This window comes from Salmo salar, chromosome ssa12 (assembly GCF_905237065.1).
Source record: "Salmo salar chromosome ssa12, Ssal_v3.1, whole genome shotgun sequence".
Lineage (NCBI taxonomy): Eukaryota > Metazoa > Chordata > Actinopteri > Salmoniformes > Salmonidae > Salmo > Salmo salar.
In genome coordinates this window covers 73,009,110-73,029,660 of record NC_059453.1, presented here as the reverse complement: position 1 = coordinate 73,029,660, position 20,551 = coordinate 73,009,110, and the positions used below count along the sequence as shown (strand labels likewise).

Sequence of the window (20,551 nt, the reverse complement as noted above, 5' to 3'; positions counted from 1 at the left end):
GCATTCACACATCCACTCCATTGAATCCCAGGCTAACGTTAGTGGTTGCCTTGCAATGCCTGCAGTTGGCCACTGATTCCTTCCAAACGACTCATTGTTGAATTTGTGATTTCCAATTTGTTGTGTAATCTTTATGTCCGATGAGCACCGATACGTTTTATCTATAATTTCTCTTCATTATTTCTCTTCATATGACAAGGATTAAAAAGGATTTGTAGATTGTCAACTTGATTCACGATAATGACTGCTAACTAAGACTTTGAAAGTAAGATGTTGACATGATCAGTCCAATCAAAGCTTCGGTACATATAACGTTATTTGACGTCATTTTATCTGTGGCCAACGACCTTGTAATATACCTCTATGGCAGGACCCAAAGGGCTGAAATTTTGGATGTCTATCCTTACTAAGGACTTAAACTTGACGTACTGTCCCCATGAGTGACAGAACACTGAGCCAATCACAGCGCAATGCTCCTATTTTCTACTGGCTCGTCCCACCACCACAGAAAGCACTGAGCGAGGCTGAAACACCTGCATATACATTTTGGAGCTGACTTACTCAAGAAAACAAAAAATAGGTAATGTGTGTACGCAGCTTATTAACTGAATGATATGTTTTTTTACATTGTTTGCAAACTGATATGTGACACGTATTAATGCCAAAATAACATGCATAGAGGCAATCCCAGAAAACAAATACATAGCAAAAAATTTGGGGCTCAAAACAGCCCCAACTGCACAGGTACTGTATAACCATTTGTATCAAATCAAATCAAATTTTATTGGTCACATACACATGGTTAACTGATGTTAATGCGAGTGTAGCAACATGCTTGTGCTTCTAGTTCCGACCGTGCAGTAATATCTAACAAGTAATCTAACAATTTCACAACTACCTTATAAACACAAGTGTAAATGATTGAATAAGAATATGTACATATATATATATATATATATATATATATATATATATATATATATATATATATATATATATATATGGATGAGCGATGGCAGTGCGACATAGGCAAGATGCAGTAGATGGTATAGAGTACAGTATATACATATTAGATGAGTAATGTAGGGTATGTAAACATTATATAAAGTGGCATTGTTTAAAGTGACTAGTGATACATTTATTACATCCAATTTTTTATTATTAAAGTGGCTAGAGATTTGAGTCAGTATGTTGGCAGCAGCCACTCAATAATAGTGATGGATGTTTAACAGTCTGATGGCCTTGAGATAGAAGCTGTTTTTCAGTCACTCGGTCCCAGCTTTGATGCACCTGTACTGACCTCGCCTTCTGGATGATAGCGGGGTGAACAGACAGTGGCTCGGATGGTTGTTATCCTTGATGATCTTTTTGGCCTTCCTGTGACATCGGGTGGTTGTTGTCCTGGAGGGCAGGTAGTTTGCCCCCGGTGATTCGTTGTGCAGACCTCACTACCCTCTGGAGAGCCTTACGGTTGTGGGCGGAGCAGTTGCCATACCAGGCGGTGATACAGCCCGCCAGATGCTCTCGATTGTGCATCTGTAAAAGTTTGTGAGTGTTTTCGGTGACAAGCCAAATTTCTTCAGCCTCCTGAGGTTGAAGAGGCGCTGTTGCGCCTTCTTCACTACACTGTTTGTGTGGGTGGACCATTTCAGTTTGTCTGTGATGTGTAAGCCGAGGAACTTAAAACTTTCCACCTTCTCCACTACTGTCCCGTCGCTGTGGATGGGGGGTGCTCCCTCTGCTGTTTCCTGAAGTCCACAATTATCTCCTTTGTTTTGTTGACATTGAGTGTGAGGTTATTTTCCTGACACCACACTCCGAGGGCCCTCACCTCCTCCCTGTAGGCCGTCTCATCGTTGTTGGTAATCAAGCCTACCACTGTAGTGTCGTCTGCAAACCTGATGATTGAGTTGGAGGCGTGCATGGCCATGCACTCATGGGTGAACAGAGAGTACAGCAGAGAGCTGAGAACGCACCTTTGTGGGGCCCCAGTGTTGAGTATCAGTGGGGTGGAGATGATGTTTCCTACCCTCACCACCTGGGGTGAGGAGATGAAGCAAGTGCGTGTGTTCCACCACAGTCCAGTCTGAACAGCCAGGTCCATGGACATGCACTTTCAGCCTTCCCTCATCCCAACTATAAGTGGCTGACTCCTACCATGCCTAGAGAGGTGAAGGAGAGGAGTGGACAGCACCCATTCCCAAAAGGAGTGCCACTCACACAGTATCGCTTCTGGCTGTTGTCTGTTGGCTCGCTTAGCCTGCATATATTTCTGCTCCGTGAGCTCTGTGAAATTAGAATCTGTTCATGTGGTAACTCATAGTATACTCTCCCTTGTCCTCTCTATGGCATTGTTTTTGTTTTGTTTCGAAGGTGGAGGGAGGGAGGGATGGATCTTAAGCATTAGACAGATTGGTGTTGCAGGAGATCTGTTGATCATGCATTGGGGGAAATTTTCTGTTAGGCTAAAAAGGAATGCATGAGGAGGATAAGAGGGTGTTGTCCTGTTGACAATGTTGTCATTGTTGGAAGAACTGATATTATTGCTCCCATCAACCTCACATCCCACCATGATACTGTACATTTGTTACTCTTGGTGTCCCGGATCCTTTGATGTCACACCAAGCCTTGTGTTTTATTAATGGTCAATTAAGAGTGTAATGGTGGATGTTGACTAGAAACTTTTAGTAAATGTTACATGTTTTTGATAGAAGGTACTTTTATCATCATGCTGCTGCTGGTTTTGATTCCATTATTAATTTCCCCTGACAAACTGTACAATTACAGTTCACAATTTATGTTGATGAATGGACAATATTTTACTGACTCCATAATTATAGTCAATGTATTTCAGGCCATTTAAGGGGTAATCTGCAGTTCAAACAATAAAGTGTTTTCCCTGGCCACATTTTCGATAACCAGCTGAGTGATGGGGTTGGCGAAAAGTAACCACTCTCAAATTCATAGACAGTGCTATGGATGCAAGGACTGACCATACATGATAGCAAAATTATACTTTTAACCATGTTGAGGCTATATAGTGTTTGTTTCCAGTTACCTTGTTAACAAGCAAATTAGTAAAACAAACATATGTTTTGGGTTTTGAGGGGGTACGACAACTAAGTTCATGAGGCATTTATAAGTTAAATTCTTCAAGAATCAATGAATATATATCATTAATTTAACAGTCCAAATATTGATGTAGCAATCACAGATTGCCCCTATAAGCTGAGGAAAAAAACATGAAGTATTGAATTACTGATAAAGTCTGGTGTCCAAACTAAATTACTCATCAGTATTCATCACTGTCCCATACTGTAGATAGTACCACACAGTCAGACATTCCTCCAAGGTGACCTAACCAAAGCACACAGCCTCCAAAGCCAAGCTACTGTCCAGTAACTACTGTCTTCAGTTTATTTTTTTAAAACCTCTAGTTTGATTTAAAGTATGTGTTTGGATGTGTATACATGGTGCATGGTGTAAATCTGCTCGCAAAACCATGTCAACGGTACAGTACCATGCTGGAAATAAATTGTTTCTTCAAACCAGTCAAACTTCTCTAGAAAAGCAGACAGATAGAGTCATTATTTCCTTACATCAGTTTCGATAGAGAAATATGGGGATACATAAGTGTAGATGTGGGAACCGGCACTACATTTTCAAAGAATTGCTGATCTTTTGAAAATCTGACTTGGTTTTTAAAAGGAATTACACTGTGACAAGTCTTGAAGTTGCCTTTTTAATGATTGTGTTAAGTAAGTTGCTTTGTAGGAGGGTATCCCCCTTCATATAAGGAATCAATCCCATGGGGGATATCACCAACTGGAATCTATCACCAACTGGTTTGAATGTAAAACTAAACAGATATATGTATTCATTTGTAGATATCTGCTCTCAATGAATGGAACCTGGGTATTTTGTGTAATGTTTTACATCTCCTGATCAGAGACATTTTCCCTTATCTCAGATTTATACAATGAAAAGAACTGATATGAAGGCATCGTTATCATGACGTTTTATTTCAATGAAATGAACAAGAACCAATATTGAATTTAGTTGCACTTTATTGTCAGTTGTGCATTAGTGCATAAAGCCTTCTTTTACAATTATTTTGAAATCTTTGTTGAATCTGAAGGATCTCTGCATAAGTAAGGAACACTGCATCAAAATACAGTTAGTCTGACATTTATTTAATCATGTATTATCATCAAACACCGTTCTAAAGATTATGATTCAACAAAATACTATTAATTGAAATGTGATTGGAAGTTACATCAGGTTGAGAGCCTTTGGAGTCATAGTGTGCATTCATCTCAAAGCTTAAAATAAATGTATTAAAACTCTCTCACAAGTCTTCAGAAATGCTTGAATAGTTGGATCACACCCTCTGGTGGCTCCAGATTATACTTGCACATTTCTCTGTGGTCCTGTTCATCTGTACATGTAAATACAACACTTGGATTGAGCACGCCGCCAATCCAAACAACAGATTCAGCCTGCAATGTGCTTAATTCAGATGATTGTATTTGTGTTCTCGTTGATAATCTGCTTAAGCCCTTGTTAAAGTCCGAAAGTCTTGTTTAGAAATATAGTTTTTCATCCTTTTGTAAAAAAAAGGCAAATACATGTTTAATAAAGACAAAGGGGGTAGTACAGTACAAGGACTACTGTTGTTGTTTGAAGATGACTGCTGCTGGCGATTGTTGCTGCTGTTTACGTCAAGCCTTATTCCCTCTTTCTAACTACAACCATTCCTTGCCCCAAATTCCTCACATCTCCAGGTTCCACCACTTGAAGGAGAAGGGTTCCCTGCGGACGTTGGAGCCACAGTGAACCTCTCCCAGCAGTTTGTGGTAGGAGGCAAAGTCATCAATGTATGTGCAGCTGAGTCCCAGGCCCTCCATGAGGGAGGTCATCTCTGCCTCCAGGGCACAGCGGCCGTCCACCTTGGGCCCAAACGGTTTAGGGATGCCCAGGTTCTTCCCCAACACAATCATGTTCACCTGGAGGTAGAGACATATGCCTCAATTAGGATTTGTTTCTTGCACTACTTGGGTAGTAGATGATTTGAGCATACTTCCTAATCACGTAGAAAATCCTCACAAATTGTCTAAAATGATTTGGCAGCATTTTTGAGTTTTGCCATTATGTAATGTAAAATGTATAGCAAATAAAATAAGAAGTACTTTTGTTTTGGAGGTGTTCTAGTGTAGAACTTGCATCTGCTCACCATGTCTGGGTAATAGGCCACTGCCCTGTTCTCCTCCGTCACATGGAAAAGGATGGGCAGATCAATGATATCATCGTCATCTAAACCCAGCTCCCTCTTAAGGACATCCCTGTTCCAGTCTATACAGCTCTGTGGGATGGCAGCAGTCACAACATCTACATGGTTATTTCACCAAGCACTGCAACGCTCTGCTAGCCTCTCTGAGTAACTAGTTCATCTGGCATTTAGTTTCCCTCACCTGGACATAGTTGTTTTCTGCTCTGAGTTTGTCATCACTCAAAATCTCATCTACCGTAATCTCTTCTTCTGCTCCAAGGCCTGTTAAGATCGGGAAGGAAGTCGGTGTTGATTATTAACAACACACACAGTTCAGGGGTGGTCGGTGACGTTTAAGATGAGGGGGACGATTCTTTTTTTATTAGGGGTGGCCTTATTTCTATTACAGCATATTGGATGACTGTCATTCATATTCCATTCACCCAGCCAAATGTTACATTGATAGGTTTAGGCTACTACATGATACTCAAATTTTCTCTATACCCATCGAGGATGCTACAACCTAGCCTATGAAAGTAGGTGCACAGCTCAAGAGAAATTTGAGTAATCATAGTAACGAACATTGACACATTGAATATCATGTTGCACACTCTTGCCTGTATCTAGCTGATCTAGGGTGTAATCATTAGTCTAACAGATGCAAATGAGAGTTTCTATTAGACAAATTCAAGTATGTTTGTCCCCGTTTCATACCATTTATGTAACATTTTGCAGAATCGGCTGAATGAATACACCCCTGATCACACACAAACACAGTTCACTTTCCTAGCAGCCACATACAAACAGCATGATCCCTTCGATCTTTGTATAATTACTTCTCACATCTACGCGCGCTCCTCCTCTCACAATTTCCCTTCACTTGTGGACTTCAGTGCACAACACATCAGCCGTCTGTGACCAGGCAAGCCCAAAAAAAAAATTACAAGCCAAACATTCATATCAGAACCGAGTCAACTAACCACATTTTATGCACTGCAGTGCTAGCTAGCTGTAACTTATGCATTCAGTACTACATTGATTCTCTGATCCTTTGAGTCAGTGGACAACAAGTCTATGGAAGGGGGTGAGAAACATGAGCCTCCAAGGTTTTGTATTGACGTCAATGTACCCAGACGTCATGGCACTGTCTCCTTGGTGAGGATCAAAGGTGCCAGATCAGCTCCGCACATAGCTGACAGATAGCCAGACCCCACCCGAGGTGGGAGTTGGGCCGGTTTTATGACTTAACAGCAGGTTATAAACTTTCTCTCTCTTTCCCTGCAGTATGAGTGGTGAAAATAATTTGTTACACATTGAGACTTTGCCGCCAAAACTCCAACATCCAAAAGTGGATAATGAAACAATATTTCTAACATAAAGAATGTTGGGAATGATGTGAGATGGAATATGGAAAATGAATGTCCATTTTGTGATGTCATTAAAATGATCAGAAAGACGTTATAACGGAAACATTGTAACTTTAAGAGCTTGTACACTGTATATATATCAGATTTACATCTAAATGTAAAAATGATATGATTAAATATGAAACAATTTTGGAAATTATATAAATTTGATTTTAGCCTATGACACAAGATAATGGTTTTTCATATAAACCTGTGCCCAGTCAGTACCACGCCCATGTGAGCACAGACATTGTGTCGGCATGTTGGAAAGCCCCTAAGACGAGAGTGCTTAACCTCTCTAGGGCAGGCGGGACGAATTCGTCCCACCTACGTAACAGCCAGTTGAATCCTGTGGCGCGATTTTCAAAACCTTTGAAATGCTATTACTTCAATTTCTCAAACATATGACTATTTTACAGCTATTTAAAGACAAGACTCTCGTTAATCTAACCACACTGTCCGATTTCAAAAAGGCTTTACAACGAAAGCAAAACATTAGATTATGTCAGCAGAGTACCCAGCCAGAAATAATCAGACACCCATTTTTCAAGCTAGCATATAATGTCACAAAAACCCAGAAGACAGCTAAATGCAGCACTAACCTTTGATGATCTTCATCAGATGACACACCGAGGACATTATGTTATACAATACATGCATGTTTTGTTCAATCAAGTTCATATTTATATCAAAAAACATCTTTTTACATTAGCATGTGACGTTCAGAACTAGCATACCCCCCGCAAACTTCCGGCGAATTCACTAACAATTTACTAAATTACTCACGATAAACGTTCACAAAAAGCATAACAATTATTTTAAGAATTATAGATACAGAACTCCTCTATGCACTCGATATGTCCGATTTTAAAATAGCTTTTTGGTGAAAGCACATTTTGCAATATTCTAAGTACATAGCCCAGCCATCACGGGCTAGCTATTTAGACACCCGGCAAGTTTAGCACTCACCAATATCAGATTTACTATTACAAAAGTTTGATTACCTTTTGTTGTCTTCGTCAGAATGCACTCCCAGGACTGCTACTTCAATAACAAATGTTGGTTTGGTCCAAAATAATCCATCGTTATATCCGAATAGCGGCGTTTTGTTCGTGCGTTCCAGAAACTATCCAAAATGGTAAATCAGGGTCGTGCGCATGGCGCAATTCGTGACAAAAAAAATCTAAATATTCCATTACCGTACTTCGAAGCATGTCAACCGCTGTTTAAAATCAATTTTTATGCCATTTTTCTCGTAAAAAAAGCGATAATATTCCGACCGGGAATGTCCATTTAGCTAAACAGAGGAAAGAAAACAAAGCTTTCGGTCGACGCGGGCACGAGCCTGAGTCTCACAGTACTGTAACCAGCCACTACCCAAACGCACTACTTTGTTTCAGCCAGAGCCTGCAAAGCCACGATTCAGCATTTTGCCGCCTTCTGAGAGCCTATGGCAGCCGTGGGAAGTGTCACGGTACAGCTAAGATCCTCACTCTTCAATAAACAGAGACAAGAAGAACGACACCTTGTCAGACAGGCCACTTCCTGCATGAAATCTTCTCAGGTTTTTGCCTGCCATATGAGTTCTGTTATACTCACAGACACCATTCAAACAGTTTTAGAAACTTTAGGGTGTTTTCTATCCAAAGCCAATAATTATATGCATATTCTAGTTACTGGGCAGGAGTAGTAACCAGATTAAATCGGGTACGTTTTTTATTCAGCCGTGTCAATACTGCGCCCTAGCCCTAACAGGTTAAAAGGATTAGCTAACGAAATTTACATTAGACCAAAACATGCCGGGTTGTTGCCGGCGTGTTAAGTGGTCCTAGCTGTACCCTGAATAATCAACCATTGAGACCAGAGAATGTGAGGCCGCGGTCCACATGCTAAAATGGTGAGAAACTTTGTAAACCAGACGAAAACATGCACCGTCTGCAGCTGTGCATGTAAAGTAGTCTAGAACATTTGACCAAAGATGAGAGGGAAGACAGATCCCTCTGAACACCGTGTGGTACACCTGTAATATCTACTCTAATGAATACTCCAGAACAAAACAAGCCTACAACTAAGAAGGACATTGTGACCCCTGGTGAACAACAAGAGACTTCAATCGAACCACTTCCCATAGACGGATCAATTGGTTTCAACAGAGACAACAGAGAAAGACATCTACGCATAAATATATACAGTTGAAGTCGGAGGTTTACATAAACTTAGGTTGGAGTCATTAAAACTCGTTTTCCAACCACTCCCCAAATTTCTTGTTAACAAACTATAGATTTGGCAATTCGGGAAGGACATCTACTTTGTGCATGACACAAGTAATTCTTCCAACAATTGTTTACAGACAGATTATTTCACTTATAACTCACTGTATCACAATTCCAGTGGGTCAGAAGTTTACATACACTAAGTTGACTGTGCCTTTAAACAGTTTGGAAAATTCCAGAAAATGATGTCATGGCTTCAGAAGCTTATGATAGGCTAATTGACATAATTTGAGTCAATTGGATGTGTACCTGTGGATGTATTTCAAGGCCTACCTCCCAACTCAGTGTCTCTTTGCTTGACATCATGGGAAAATCAAAAGAAATCAGCCAAGACCTCAGAAAAGTATTTGTAGACCTCCACAAGTCTGGTTTATCCTTGGGAGCAATTTCCAAATGCCTGAAGGTACCATGTTCATCTGTACAAACAATAGTACGCAAGTATAAACACCAAGGGACCACGCAGCCGTCATACCGCTCAGGAAGGAGACGCGTTCTGTCTCCTAGAGATGAATGTACTTTGGTGGGAAAAGTGCAAATCAATCCCAGAACAACAGCAAAGGACCTTGTGAAGATGCTGGAGGAAACAGGTACAAAAGTATCTATATCCACAGTAAAAACGAGTCCTATATCGACATAACCTGAAAGGCCTCTTAGCAAGGAAGAAGCCACTGCTACAAAACCGCCATAAAAAAGCCAGACTATGGTTTGCAACTGCACATGGGGACAAAGATTGTACTTTTTGGAGAAATATCCTCTGGTCTGATGAAACAAAAATAGAACTGTTTGACCATAATGACCATCGTTATGTTTGGAGGAAAAAGGGGGAGGCTTGCAAGTCGAAGAACACCATCCCAACCATGAAGCACAGGGGTGGCAGCATCATGTTGTGGGGGTGCTTTGCTGCAGGAGGGATTGGTGCACTTCACAAAATAGATGGCATCATGAGGATGGAAAATTATGTGGATATATTGAAACAACATCTCAAGACATCAGTCAGGAAGTTAAAGCTTGGTCGCAAATGGGTCTTCCAAATGGACAATGACCCCAAGCATACTTCCAAAGTTGTGGCAAAATGGCTTAAGGACAACAAAGTCAAGCTATTGGAGTGGCCATCACAGAGCCCTGACCTCAATCCCATAGAAAATTTGTTGGCAGAACTGAAAAAAGGTGTGCGAGCGAGGAGGCCTACAACCCTGACTCAGTTACACCAGCTCAGTTACACCAGAAATGGGCCAAAATTCACCCAACTTATTGTGGGAAGCTTGTGTAAGGCTACCCGAAACGTTTCACCCAAGTTAAACAATTTAAAGGCAATGCTACCAAATACTAATTGAGTGCATGTAAACTTCTGACACACTGGGAATGTGATGAAATAAATAAAAGCTGAAATAAATAATTCGCTCTACTATTATTCTGACATTTCACATTCTTAAAATATAGTGGGGATCCTAACTGAATCCTAACGGAGTTTTTACAAGGATTAAATGCCAGGAATTGTGAAAAACTGAGTTTAAATGCATTTGGCTAAGGTGTATGTAAACTTCCGACTTCAACTGTATTGCATTTCTTTTCCGAATGAGCGGTCGTTCATGTGCAAAGTATTCATATTCCCGTGAGCGTAGCTTCCAAATGTATATATGAGAAGTTGACTCTGTCTCTCCTTACATAACCCTCCCCTTTCCATTGCGTAACCAAACGGTCATGCTTTTGTTAGTCCACTAGGAACCCGTTTTCATTCTATTATGCATGTAATCGAGAACCTATGATGTGTGTGTTTACATATTCTGTGTGACGATATAGTTAGTTAGTAAATAAATAATTAAAACAATTTGTGTATTGCTGATTCATCACTTAGGTTATGGTTCGTGCAGATTTCCAAGGATTATGTGATGTTCAGAATGTAATAATTAATAACTGACTGTTATTGATATTTAGATAATCTTTAGGGTTTAAGTTGGAAGATAGTAACTAGGTAAACAACTGTTCCCATGGTGCCCCAAATTCCTAATTAGTTCATTGTTAAATGATGAATTTAAATTGAGTAATAATTAAACATAGTAGGCAATTATTCTACAAATAGCAGTCATTACATTAATGATAGTCACGTCACGACACAGAGGAGGACCGAAGCTAGCTGTGCCCGGCTACACCATGGTGCTACCCTACAGAGTGTTGTTGAGGCTACTGTAGACCTTCATTGCAAAACAGTGTGTTTTAATCAATTCTTTGGTGATGTGAATATATCTGGTATAGTTATCTAAAAAGGAACATTTTTTCAATGTTTTACCATTTTTATGAAATTCACTGAGGATGGTCCTCTGCTTCCTCCTCTGGAGCCTCCTCAGGAGCCTCCACTGGTACAATTATAACTACAGTGATACACACTGAGACACAGTGAAATTAGTCGCCTAACTGAAGGCTTACCGTCAAACATTTTGGCTTGTCCATGCCCGTCATTCTGTAAGCCCCTGAATAGTTTGTAGCCTGCGTCGGGGCTGGCGAGCAGCAGCCGGAATCCCTACACAGAGAAACAAAGGACAAAGACAACATTGGCTGTGCGCTTCATTTGACTTCCTGACAGCTTTACATTATCACATAACCACAGGGTAGCCACAGCCTGCGTCATGTCTAAATGCATTATGTGCAAATGGACGGCATTAACAATTCTTTGCTCTCCGTCATTTCTACTCTATATTAAAGAGCATAGTGTTTTTACTCATATGTTCTAATAGTGGGGGCAACGATACTTTCCTTGAGGACTTTTTTTACCTTTTTGTCAGGAGCTGGGACAAAAGTCATGAATTCATCCACATGCCCAACCAGAAGCCAATCAGAGAACAGTGCAATGGGCTCCTGGACTTTCTGTGCCCAAAGGAAGTCTTGCACTACTTTGGTCATGTTGCGGCCCTTGGTTGCCCTGAAAAGTTAAACAGCCTTATCACCACTGCTCACAGCCATTTTTTATTTTAATTATCCTTTATTTAACTAGGCAAGTCAGTTAAGAACAAATTCTTATTTACAATGACGGCCTACACCGGCCAAACCCGGACGACGCTGGTCCAATTGTGCGCCGCCCTATAGGACTCCCAATCACTGCTGATTACAATACAGCCTGGATTCGAACCAGGGTGTCTGTAGTGACGACTCTAGCACTGAGATGTAGTGCCTTAGACCGCTGCGCCACTTGGGAGCCCATCTCTTTGTTCCAAATATTAATGAATCATTAGCAAGACATTTATAGAAGGAAGCAGCATCAAGGTTATTTAATTAATAAATAAACTTTGGAATAACGGCAAATATTGGGATCTAAGAACCAGACTCTCTTCCGTTGAAGCAACTAACCCCTGGCTAAGTTACACTCACGTGGGGAAAGCCACTCCAATTATGATCCTGCCCAGAGGGTAGTTTTTTCCATTTATAGTGACTGGAGGGCTAACTTCCAGGTTACCAAACGAGTCCAGGCTGCTCACTTCTTCATCATATGCTGTCCTCGTCACATAGCCAAAGTCTGGGCCCTGAGGGCACCAGGCAGAGAGCGGTTGAGAAAGAGTTCCACCACATCCCTCACAGTATGGAAATAAGTACATTTTAACTGCAGGTGTTGTGAATGCCTTTTCTTACCAGTAGCACATCATAAGGGAAATCCTGTAGTTCTCCGTCTCGGGGGGAGTCCAGCACAACAGGGAAACGTTGGTGAGGAGAGTCAATGTAGCCAAACTCTATCTCATCCTGAGAGAGAAACCTTCTTTACATGCCTATTATATTTCTAATGCAGTTAGAAAAAAAAGACACCGGTCTATGTTCTGATTTCTTTTATTTAAAACCGAGAGACAAGGCTGACAATGATTTGCACTGATGTAAAAGAATGTGAAATAAATGGTGTTTAAAAAAAGGTTGTAATTGAAAAAAGTTAAAATGCACAAAACTGCATGATAGGCTAGAAGCTAAATCCCACTGCTTACCTGCATCCAGCGGTCTCCTCTGTTCATGTACTCATGGCAAACCTTCAGCTTGTACCCACTGTTCTCCACCAGCCTCCTCATTCCCTTTAGGAACTGGTAGTTATCAGATGTGCTGGGTAATCAAATGCACAGAAACAGTTGTCTAAGTACGTTTACAGCTAGCACCATCACTATTTCCAGCAACATCAATGCCATCATCATCTCTCACCTGCAGACGAAGACCTCAACAGGGTTGAGTGTGTTGGGTGTCATGATCCAGGGAGCCACACGGAACACCACCCTGTCTGTAAAGATGGGCGTCTCAGGGAAGCCCTGGCAAAATAACAGAACAAAAACATGAACGATAGATTCCACGACAGAGGTACAGAATATACCTTTTGAAGTTTTAAACTACGAACAGTGAAAGAGTTACAATGTACCTGAGAGCTGGGCTCCAGCAGGCTGAGGCTGATGCTGATGAGGCCCTCAAAGTCTTTGTCAGGGAATCTCAGGCCCTCAACGTAGAAATTCATCTCAGCGTTTCCCCCGAGGTACGGGACCTCCTTGGACAAATTCTCACTGCCCAGCACCAGTGGGTAGTCCTTCACAAAGCTCTTGTAGAACAGGTTTTCTGCAGCAGTAAACCATTTTTGATAATGATGATCAAATGTATCTCCATTTATGCATATGCACCATTAAAACCCTATTGTACACACATTATACATGAATGGACAGCCAGAAGAACACATAAAAGATCTGACTGAACAAAATGTCCTTGACTCACTCAGTGTTTGGTGCATGCCTGCTGTGGACCTGGTACTGAAGACCCTGACACTCTCTGCATCCCCCTGGGAGATGTGCATGGTCAGCTTGTAGCCCTCTGGGAGCTTGGCAGGGCCACTGGTCCGCAGCACCATTGGGGACATGTCTTTCAGATCTGACATTTCACAAATACTGACATTATTGTACATCAAGTGTCAACCCATCAATGTCATAATCAATGTGACCTCATCTCAATGACAACATAGGTGTGACAGTGTGTAATACAACTACTTATCCTAGGAGGATGGTGGTTGTGAAGGAACCATCAAACCACACCAGACACACCCCTAGCTCAGGCATTTTGTGTTTAGCCAACACAAATACACACACATCCCTACTGCTCCTCTCTGCTGACTACACACAAAAGACAGACCTGCAGACTTTAAAATGTTGATTTATTGCAATGCCTGCAGCACTGTCAGCCGGTCAGCTCAGTGGGCCAAGATGACTTAGCTGTTGCTGTATACCTGAGACCCTGCTGACCTCAGCACGCTCACTGTCCCGTCTCTTCCCATAGGTGCGTTCTGAGTCACAGTTGACCAGTAGGATGGCACCGTGGCCATTAGACCCCCACATCCAGGATCCCTGTAGAGAGATCAACACTCGTTATTCAGCGACAAGAACTAACACTGCCCTGCCAATTTAGCTTTTACCAATGTGTTTGCATGAGGTAAGATTAGACTTACAACTGAGTGGAAAAGCACAACGTTGAAAAGAATTTCCCACTTCCAGGAATATAGTATGAAGAGTATTTTGATATACCTATTAATATCAGTGGAAGGCTGAGCCCTGTGTTAGTTGACAGATAATTTCCTAGAAGTGCCTTGGCAATCTTCCTTTGTGTTTTGGAATACAGAATGAACACTAGTCTTCTGACATGCCTATTCATGTTAGAACGTCTCCTTATGTACCCTGCTGTGTTAGGAAACAAAGATAGTGACCTCTGAGCTGAAAGAGACCTGCCTGGACAGACTCAGCAGACATAACCCACCTTGTTGGGGTTGTTCCTCTCCACCTGGCCATCTCGATCAGCATCTACGTCCAGAGAAATCTCTACAAGACAGAGAGGCCCTGGGTGTCACTGAAGCTCATGAGCTGCTTTGGGGTCTCAAGTGAAATATAAAAATGTACAAATGACATTCACAAAGGTATGCTATGAAGGTGGGGGCGGGTGGTAGTTTATAAGGGTGTGCTCTCCTGTCCTAAGCATAACAAAACATACCAACAGCGGTGAGGTGAACGACAGCCTTCCCTAACACCTCCGTCTTCTCTCCATAATACATGACCGATAGCTGCAAAACAAAGGACAACATTTACAAAGTTAAACATCTAGAACACTGGTGACTAAGCAGTGGTTGTGTTTTGATGGGGTCTTCTATGATATATTCATGTCCAGATATGTACAGTACATCATTTCACGGTGGTCCCGTGTGGCTCAGTTGGTAGAGCATGGTGTTTGCAACACCAGGGTTGTGGGTTCGATTCCCATGGTGGACCAGTACGGGAAAGAAAAAAATCTATGAAATGTTTGAAATGTATGCATTCACTACTGTAAGTCGCTCTGGATAAGAGCGTCTGCTAAATGACTAAAATGTAAATGTAACATTTCAGAGGAGAATCTAAACAACTGGCCCATTCTGGAACTGACAAAAAGTCTCCTTCAATTCCTTATCAATAGAACTGGCACTGTGATTAACCACATCACTTTCCACTGTTTGACATCTCTCTGGTATCAGGTTGAGAGTGCCACATTTGCATTATTTCAGTGTGGTTTCCACGCCACTCTTAAGAGGTGTAGGAGCAGCAAATACTTGATTTGTTTTTCTTATTAACATAATTCACTGTAGCATGTTCAGTCCCAAGTGGAAATATTCAACTCAGGATTCTATTAATAAGATTTAACATACTGAAGTCTCAGGGTTCACTCTTAGAAAAAAAAGTGTTCCAGGGTCCCCAGGTAGAACTATTTTGGGTTCCATGCAGAACCCTCTGGGAAAAGGGTTCTAAATGGAACCCAATAGGGTTCTACATGGAACCAAACATTGTTATTCACAGGGTTATCCTATGGGGACAGCCAAAGAAACCTTTTAGGTTCTAGATAGCACCTTTTTTTCCTAAGAGTGTAGCTATCATGGCTGTGGGAGTGGCCTACTTTATTTACCTTGCTATCATTTCCCACTTCGCTGGCAGTGTCCATGGTGATAAGAAGCATTGTATTACCATTGAGAGTGGAGGGGAGGGTCCCACTCTCTGGTGGGGGTGGGGTGATCCTGTACTGCACTCTGGGACTGCATTGCACAGAGAAGTACTTGGAGCTAGGAGGGGCACTCCTAGGGGAACAATAAATGCATGTGACAGTTACACATCACATCCTGATACTTTTCTTATACAAATCTATAGCAATAACAGAGTAAACACAAGAGGACATACCTATACTGCAGTGGAGTACCAGCAGTGAGTGCAGTTCATTATCCCCTATTTCCAGAAGCAACAGGTGGCAGTGCTAGTTCTAAAGTTACATTGCTACAGTCATCGGAGAGGTATGATGTCTTCTACATGCCTCTAAAAGTAGCAACGTACCAAAGAGGGAGAAATACTGGACTATCAACCTACACAAGAATATTGGCAAAAAGGATTGTACTTATATGTCAAAGTATCAACCAACATCTCAAGTTGTTATACTCAGTATGACACTTGTTTATAAACATTAAGCTTAGCTGTAAAACCTAACACCTGGAGTCCAGGCTAAGCCCTGGAGGTGGTCCACACCAAAGGAACATTAGGTTTTTGGAGGAGGGATAGTATTTTCCCAAACAGAGCCTAGGCTTCTCTAAACAATAGCACAAAGAGAAGTGTTTCTTAACAATAAGTATTGAAGTTGTTTCACACACCGATGTTGTGAAACCATCTGTATCTGCTGTGTAATCATACCATGTGGAGTGTCAGATAAACTAACTGCAGTCATAGTCATGATAGTACCAAAATATGTTTAATTCTTCAGGTTGGCGATTTGTGTTGGGCTTACCACTCTTTTCTATCTAACTTGGAAATCATCTATCATGTTAACTTGGAAATCATAGGCCATAGTAACTGATTATAACCCATCGAATTCTGTTGCACTGGAGTCATATGAATTGACAGCTTGTAAGGACAACAAACCAGAGTCTGTTGACTAGCAGAAAGACGTGACTGATGCAGACTCCCTCCGCTAAGAACACGCGGTCTGACTCCTCCGCTGAATACAAATGCCATCCACAAACAGTCCTTTCAGCCCAATATCGGGGCATGATCATCCAACTACTTTTGCAGTTGGAATATCCAAGAAGTAAAATGACAACAAAATAGTCAGTGGATGTAATCAATCATTTAAAAATATATTATCACTGCAGGACCTACAAGTGGAATAAGATTATAAAGCAATTAAATTAATATATACAATTATTAATAAGTGTGAGAAAAATACTATTGACATTTGATTTAAGTTACTAGGCTATATTTTTTAATGTTAATCACAGCACCACATCCCTTTACATTAGATCAATTGTGTAGTGTTCCATTTTCATTTCAATAATAACTGTGAATAATAACGAGGGATACGATTTTCCAAACAATTACAGAGATTAATGTTAATCAACCGTCCTTACCAATGCATGACATTAGTAAATATTTGATTATATTTCTAATAAATGAATCAATAAATGACGACCCATACTTGATGCCTTGGAGAACTAGCCTAACGTTACCTGTCCATGTTTACAGTAAGTTCCGTGCCAACCACGCACATGACTTTGGTCGTTTTTCCATACTCAATTCTCAGTGTCCGAGGGTGGATGATCATGACTTTCCCTGCGGCAGCGGCAAAATTATTTGTTTGCTGTTGGCTATGATAAAATAGAATTGTACCGCAATTCCTTCACCCTGATGTACAGTATTGGCAGGAAGTAGCTGCGTGCTGCTGGGCTGGCTCTAGTGACCAGCTGATTATAACACAGGTGAATGTCTCGCGTCATCTGATGATTGGTTACAAATGGTCTCGCGCAGTTACTGTAACTGTATGTATGCAGCCAGCCCCAGTCGGCAATACGAAACATGACAGAGGTGCAACATTGTATCCGCCTTAACAAATGAAATAAAGCAATAGGGTTAATCAGTATTGTGTACCTACAAACCGTAGACAAATTACCCAGCTAGCCTAAAACATTATGAGAACCATATAATTCTTAGAGCTTGGTGAGGCGTGGTTGTCCTATGGTTATCTTGCATACAACCTTCCCATAACATGTCCTACGGGTTTCCTCGTGGTTCTATTTAAAGTCATGTTCTCAGAACATTAAGAAAACTTTCCATTTAAAAAAAAAAAACAGAAAACATTATACAATCAGTTCTCAGCATCAACAAAACTCTCTTTTTCCTCTCTTGTTAAGTGTGTTCAGGTGTTTTGGCCACGCCCACTAATTAGCCACAGCTGGTATTAATGAGTGCTTGTTTTCTTTGAATAGACAAAAATGAACAGCTTTGTTTGAGTAAAAAATACATGGCATGCTAGCTCCATCCTGGAGCTATGGATTTCCACCTGTGCTTGTAGTTCAAAACAGTTAACACAAATTAAGTTGGCAGCCTTATTGAAACATGTTCTCGTAACTTTATTTAATTACCTTCAAATAACCTATAATTTCCATTCTCAGAATGTTAATAAAACCTCTCAGGAAAACTTTTAGGGAACCATAGAAAAACTTTCTCAGAACCTCCCTTCAACTTAAAAATGTATGTTCTTAGAACATGCAAAATGTTCATTTCCATTCTCTGAACGCTTAGAAAACGTTTTTTTTTAACTGTCAGGAATCTTATGACCAAAAACATATGTTCCCACAACTTACAAGGAACCAAATGTACTAGCTGGGTAGGCTACTGAGAGATAATCCCCAAATAGTTTATCTAGCAGTACATAACAGTTGAAACAATGTATTGCCATAAAAAAATATTGTTCTATGTAAAATATAGTATTGTCACGCTACAGTGTTATAGGCTACACTGTAGCCAACAACAGCCTACTACCTACCACCTGAAGACATCTATTGGTGCAGTAGCCTAGCATAGATACACACACTCACCTATTTAGGTTCACTTTCAACACTGTGCCAACAACATAAAGAGCCCTCAAAGTTTTCTCAATGTCGAGACGAAATGTCTGTTGATACGGTACTGGTATGTCGGTTGCTTTTCTCTTATTAAGGTGCTGAAGGAGATTAGGGTGCCTGGTCATAGAAACTTGTTCCTATGAAACATCTATGGTGAGACAGTACATTGCAGAGGAGCAGAATGATGGAATGAGATATGGCAGTGAAGGGTAGGCTTGGCCTTATTGATAAGGGGGTGTTTTCCTGCTAGCAATTTCAGGCAGAGGAGGCTGCAATTACCCAGCAAACCAAACGTGCACCCTGTCATAGCAGTCGGCACTTGAATAGCAACAGGATAATGTAGGCATAGGCCTAAACTAGGCCTCAGTATAAATTTAGTTGTCACACTGATTGTCATGTTGAAGGTTATATTTGAATCACAAAAATATGTCCTAAAAATCAATCCCTGCCCTAAAGGCCATGCAGTCGTAGACATTAGGCACAGGCCTCTGTATAGAGCCAACGAGTCTGGACCTTCATGGCACCATGAATTGTCCCCTCACCTGGACCATACATACATATTCAAACCAGAAGCCATGGATTACAGGCAACATCCTTAAGGCTAGAGCTGTCGCTTTTAAGGAACAGGACACTAATCCGGACACTTATAAGAAATCCCGCTAAGCCCTCTGACGCACCATCAAACAGGCAACGCATCAATACAGGACTAAGATCAAATCGAAACAAGGAGCTGATCGTGGACTACACACGCCCCCATTCAAATCGACGGGGCTGTAGTGGAGCGGGTCGAGAGCTTCAAGTTCCTCGTGTCCACATCACTAAGGATCTTTCAGGGTCCGCACACACCAACACAGTTGTGAAGAGGGCAGGACAATGCCTCTTCCCCCTCTGGAGGCTGAAAAGATTTGGCATGGGCACTCAGATCCTCAAAAAGTTCTACAGCTGCACCATTGAGAGCATCTTGACTGGCTGCATCAACACTTGGTATGGCAACAGCTTGGCATCTGACGGCAAGGCGCTACAGAGGGTAGCGCGTACGGCCTAGTACATCACTGGCGCCGAACTCCCTGCCATCCAGGACCTCTATACCGGTGTCAGAGGAAGGCTCTAAAAATTGTCAGACTCCAGCCACCCAAGTCATAGACTGTATGACTTGGGTGCCGATGCACCAAGTCTGGAACCAACAGGTCCCTGAACAGCTTCTAAGCCCAAGCCATAAGACTACTTAATAGTTAGTTAAATAGCTACCCGGACTATCTGCATTTAGCCTATTTGCTCGTAATTTTTGGACTTATCAAATACGATGCTGCTACTGTTTATTATATATCACTTTATTCCTAGTTATACAGTGCCTTCGGAAAGTATTCAGACCCCTTGACTTTTTCTACATTTTGTTACGTTACAGTCTTATTCTACAATTGATTAAAGTAAAACAATTTCATCAGCAATCTACACATAATACCCCATACTGACACAGTGAAAACATTTTAGAAATGTTTGCAAATTTATTAAAAACTAAAAACAGAAATACCTTATTTGCATGTGTTGAGACCCTTTGCTATGAGACTCAAAATTGAGCTTAGGTGCATCCTGTTTCCATTCATCATCCTTGAGCTGTTTCTACAATTTGATTGGAGTCCACCTGTGGTAAATTCAGTTGATTGGACATGATTTGGAAAGGCACACACCTGTCTATATAAAG

General features: G+C 41.2%; 1 protein-coding gene across 2 annotated transcripts; it reads right to left on the bottom strand.

Annotated features, from left to right (window-relative positions):
• Nucleotides 1-4,049: 4,049 nt before the first annotated feature.
• Nucleotides 4,050-19,200, bottom strand: LOC100380857 (protein-arginine deiminase type-2). Of its 2 annotated transcripts, none has more exons than XM_014133498.2 (16): nt 18,823-19,200; nt 15,873-16,041; nt 14,934-15,003; nt 14,703-14,764; nt 14,179-14,296; nt 13,674-13,826; nt 13,330-13,520; nt 13,119-13,222; nt 12,911-13,022; nt 12,570-12,677; nt 12,312-12,463; nt 11,718-11,865; nt 11,373-11,466; nt 5,472-5,551; nt 5,234-5,362; nt 4,050-5,006 (listed from the first exon to the last, which is right to left on the bottom strand). In XM_014133498.2, exons 1-16 carry the CDS (start codon nt 18,972-18,974, stop codon nt 4,773-4,775), a joined length of 2,076 nt encoding a protein of 691 aa, XP_013988973.1. In that variant the 5' UTR covers nt 18,975-19,200; the 3' UTR covers nt 4,050-4,772. The 2 variants fall into 2 exon arrangements, with proteins under 2 accessions (XP_013988973.1, XP_013988974.1); XM_014133499.2 differs by lacking the exon at nt 18,823-19,200 and adding an exon at nt 17,455-18,004.
• Between the last annotated feature and the right edge of the window lie 1,351 nt (nt 19,201-20,551).

Coding starts and splice junctions, on each gene's coding strand:
- LOC100380857 (XM_014133498.2), bottom strand. CDS start 18,974: ATGACCAGGCACCCTAATCTCCTTCAGCACCTTAATAAGAGAAAAGCA. Junction 14,765..14,933: donor CGTTCACCTCACCGCTGTTG/GTATGTTTTGTT, acceptor TCTGTCTTGTAG/AGATTTCTCTGGACGTAGAT. Junction 13,827..14,178: donor TGAGGTCAGCAGGGTCTCAG/GTATACAGCAAC, acceptor GTGAAATGTCAG/ATCTGAAAGACATGTCCCCA.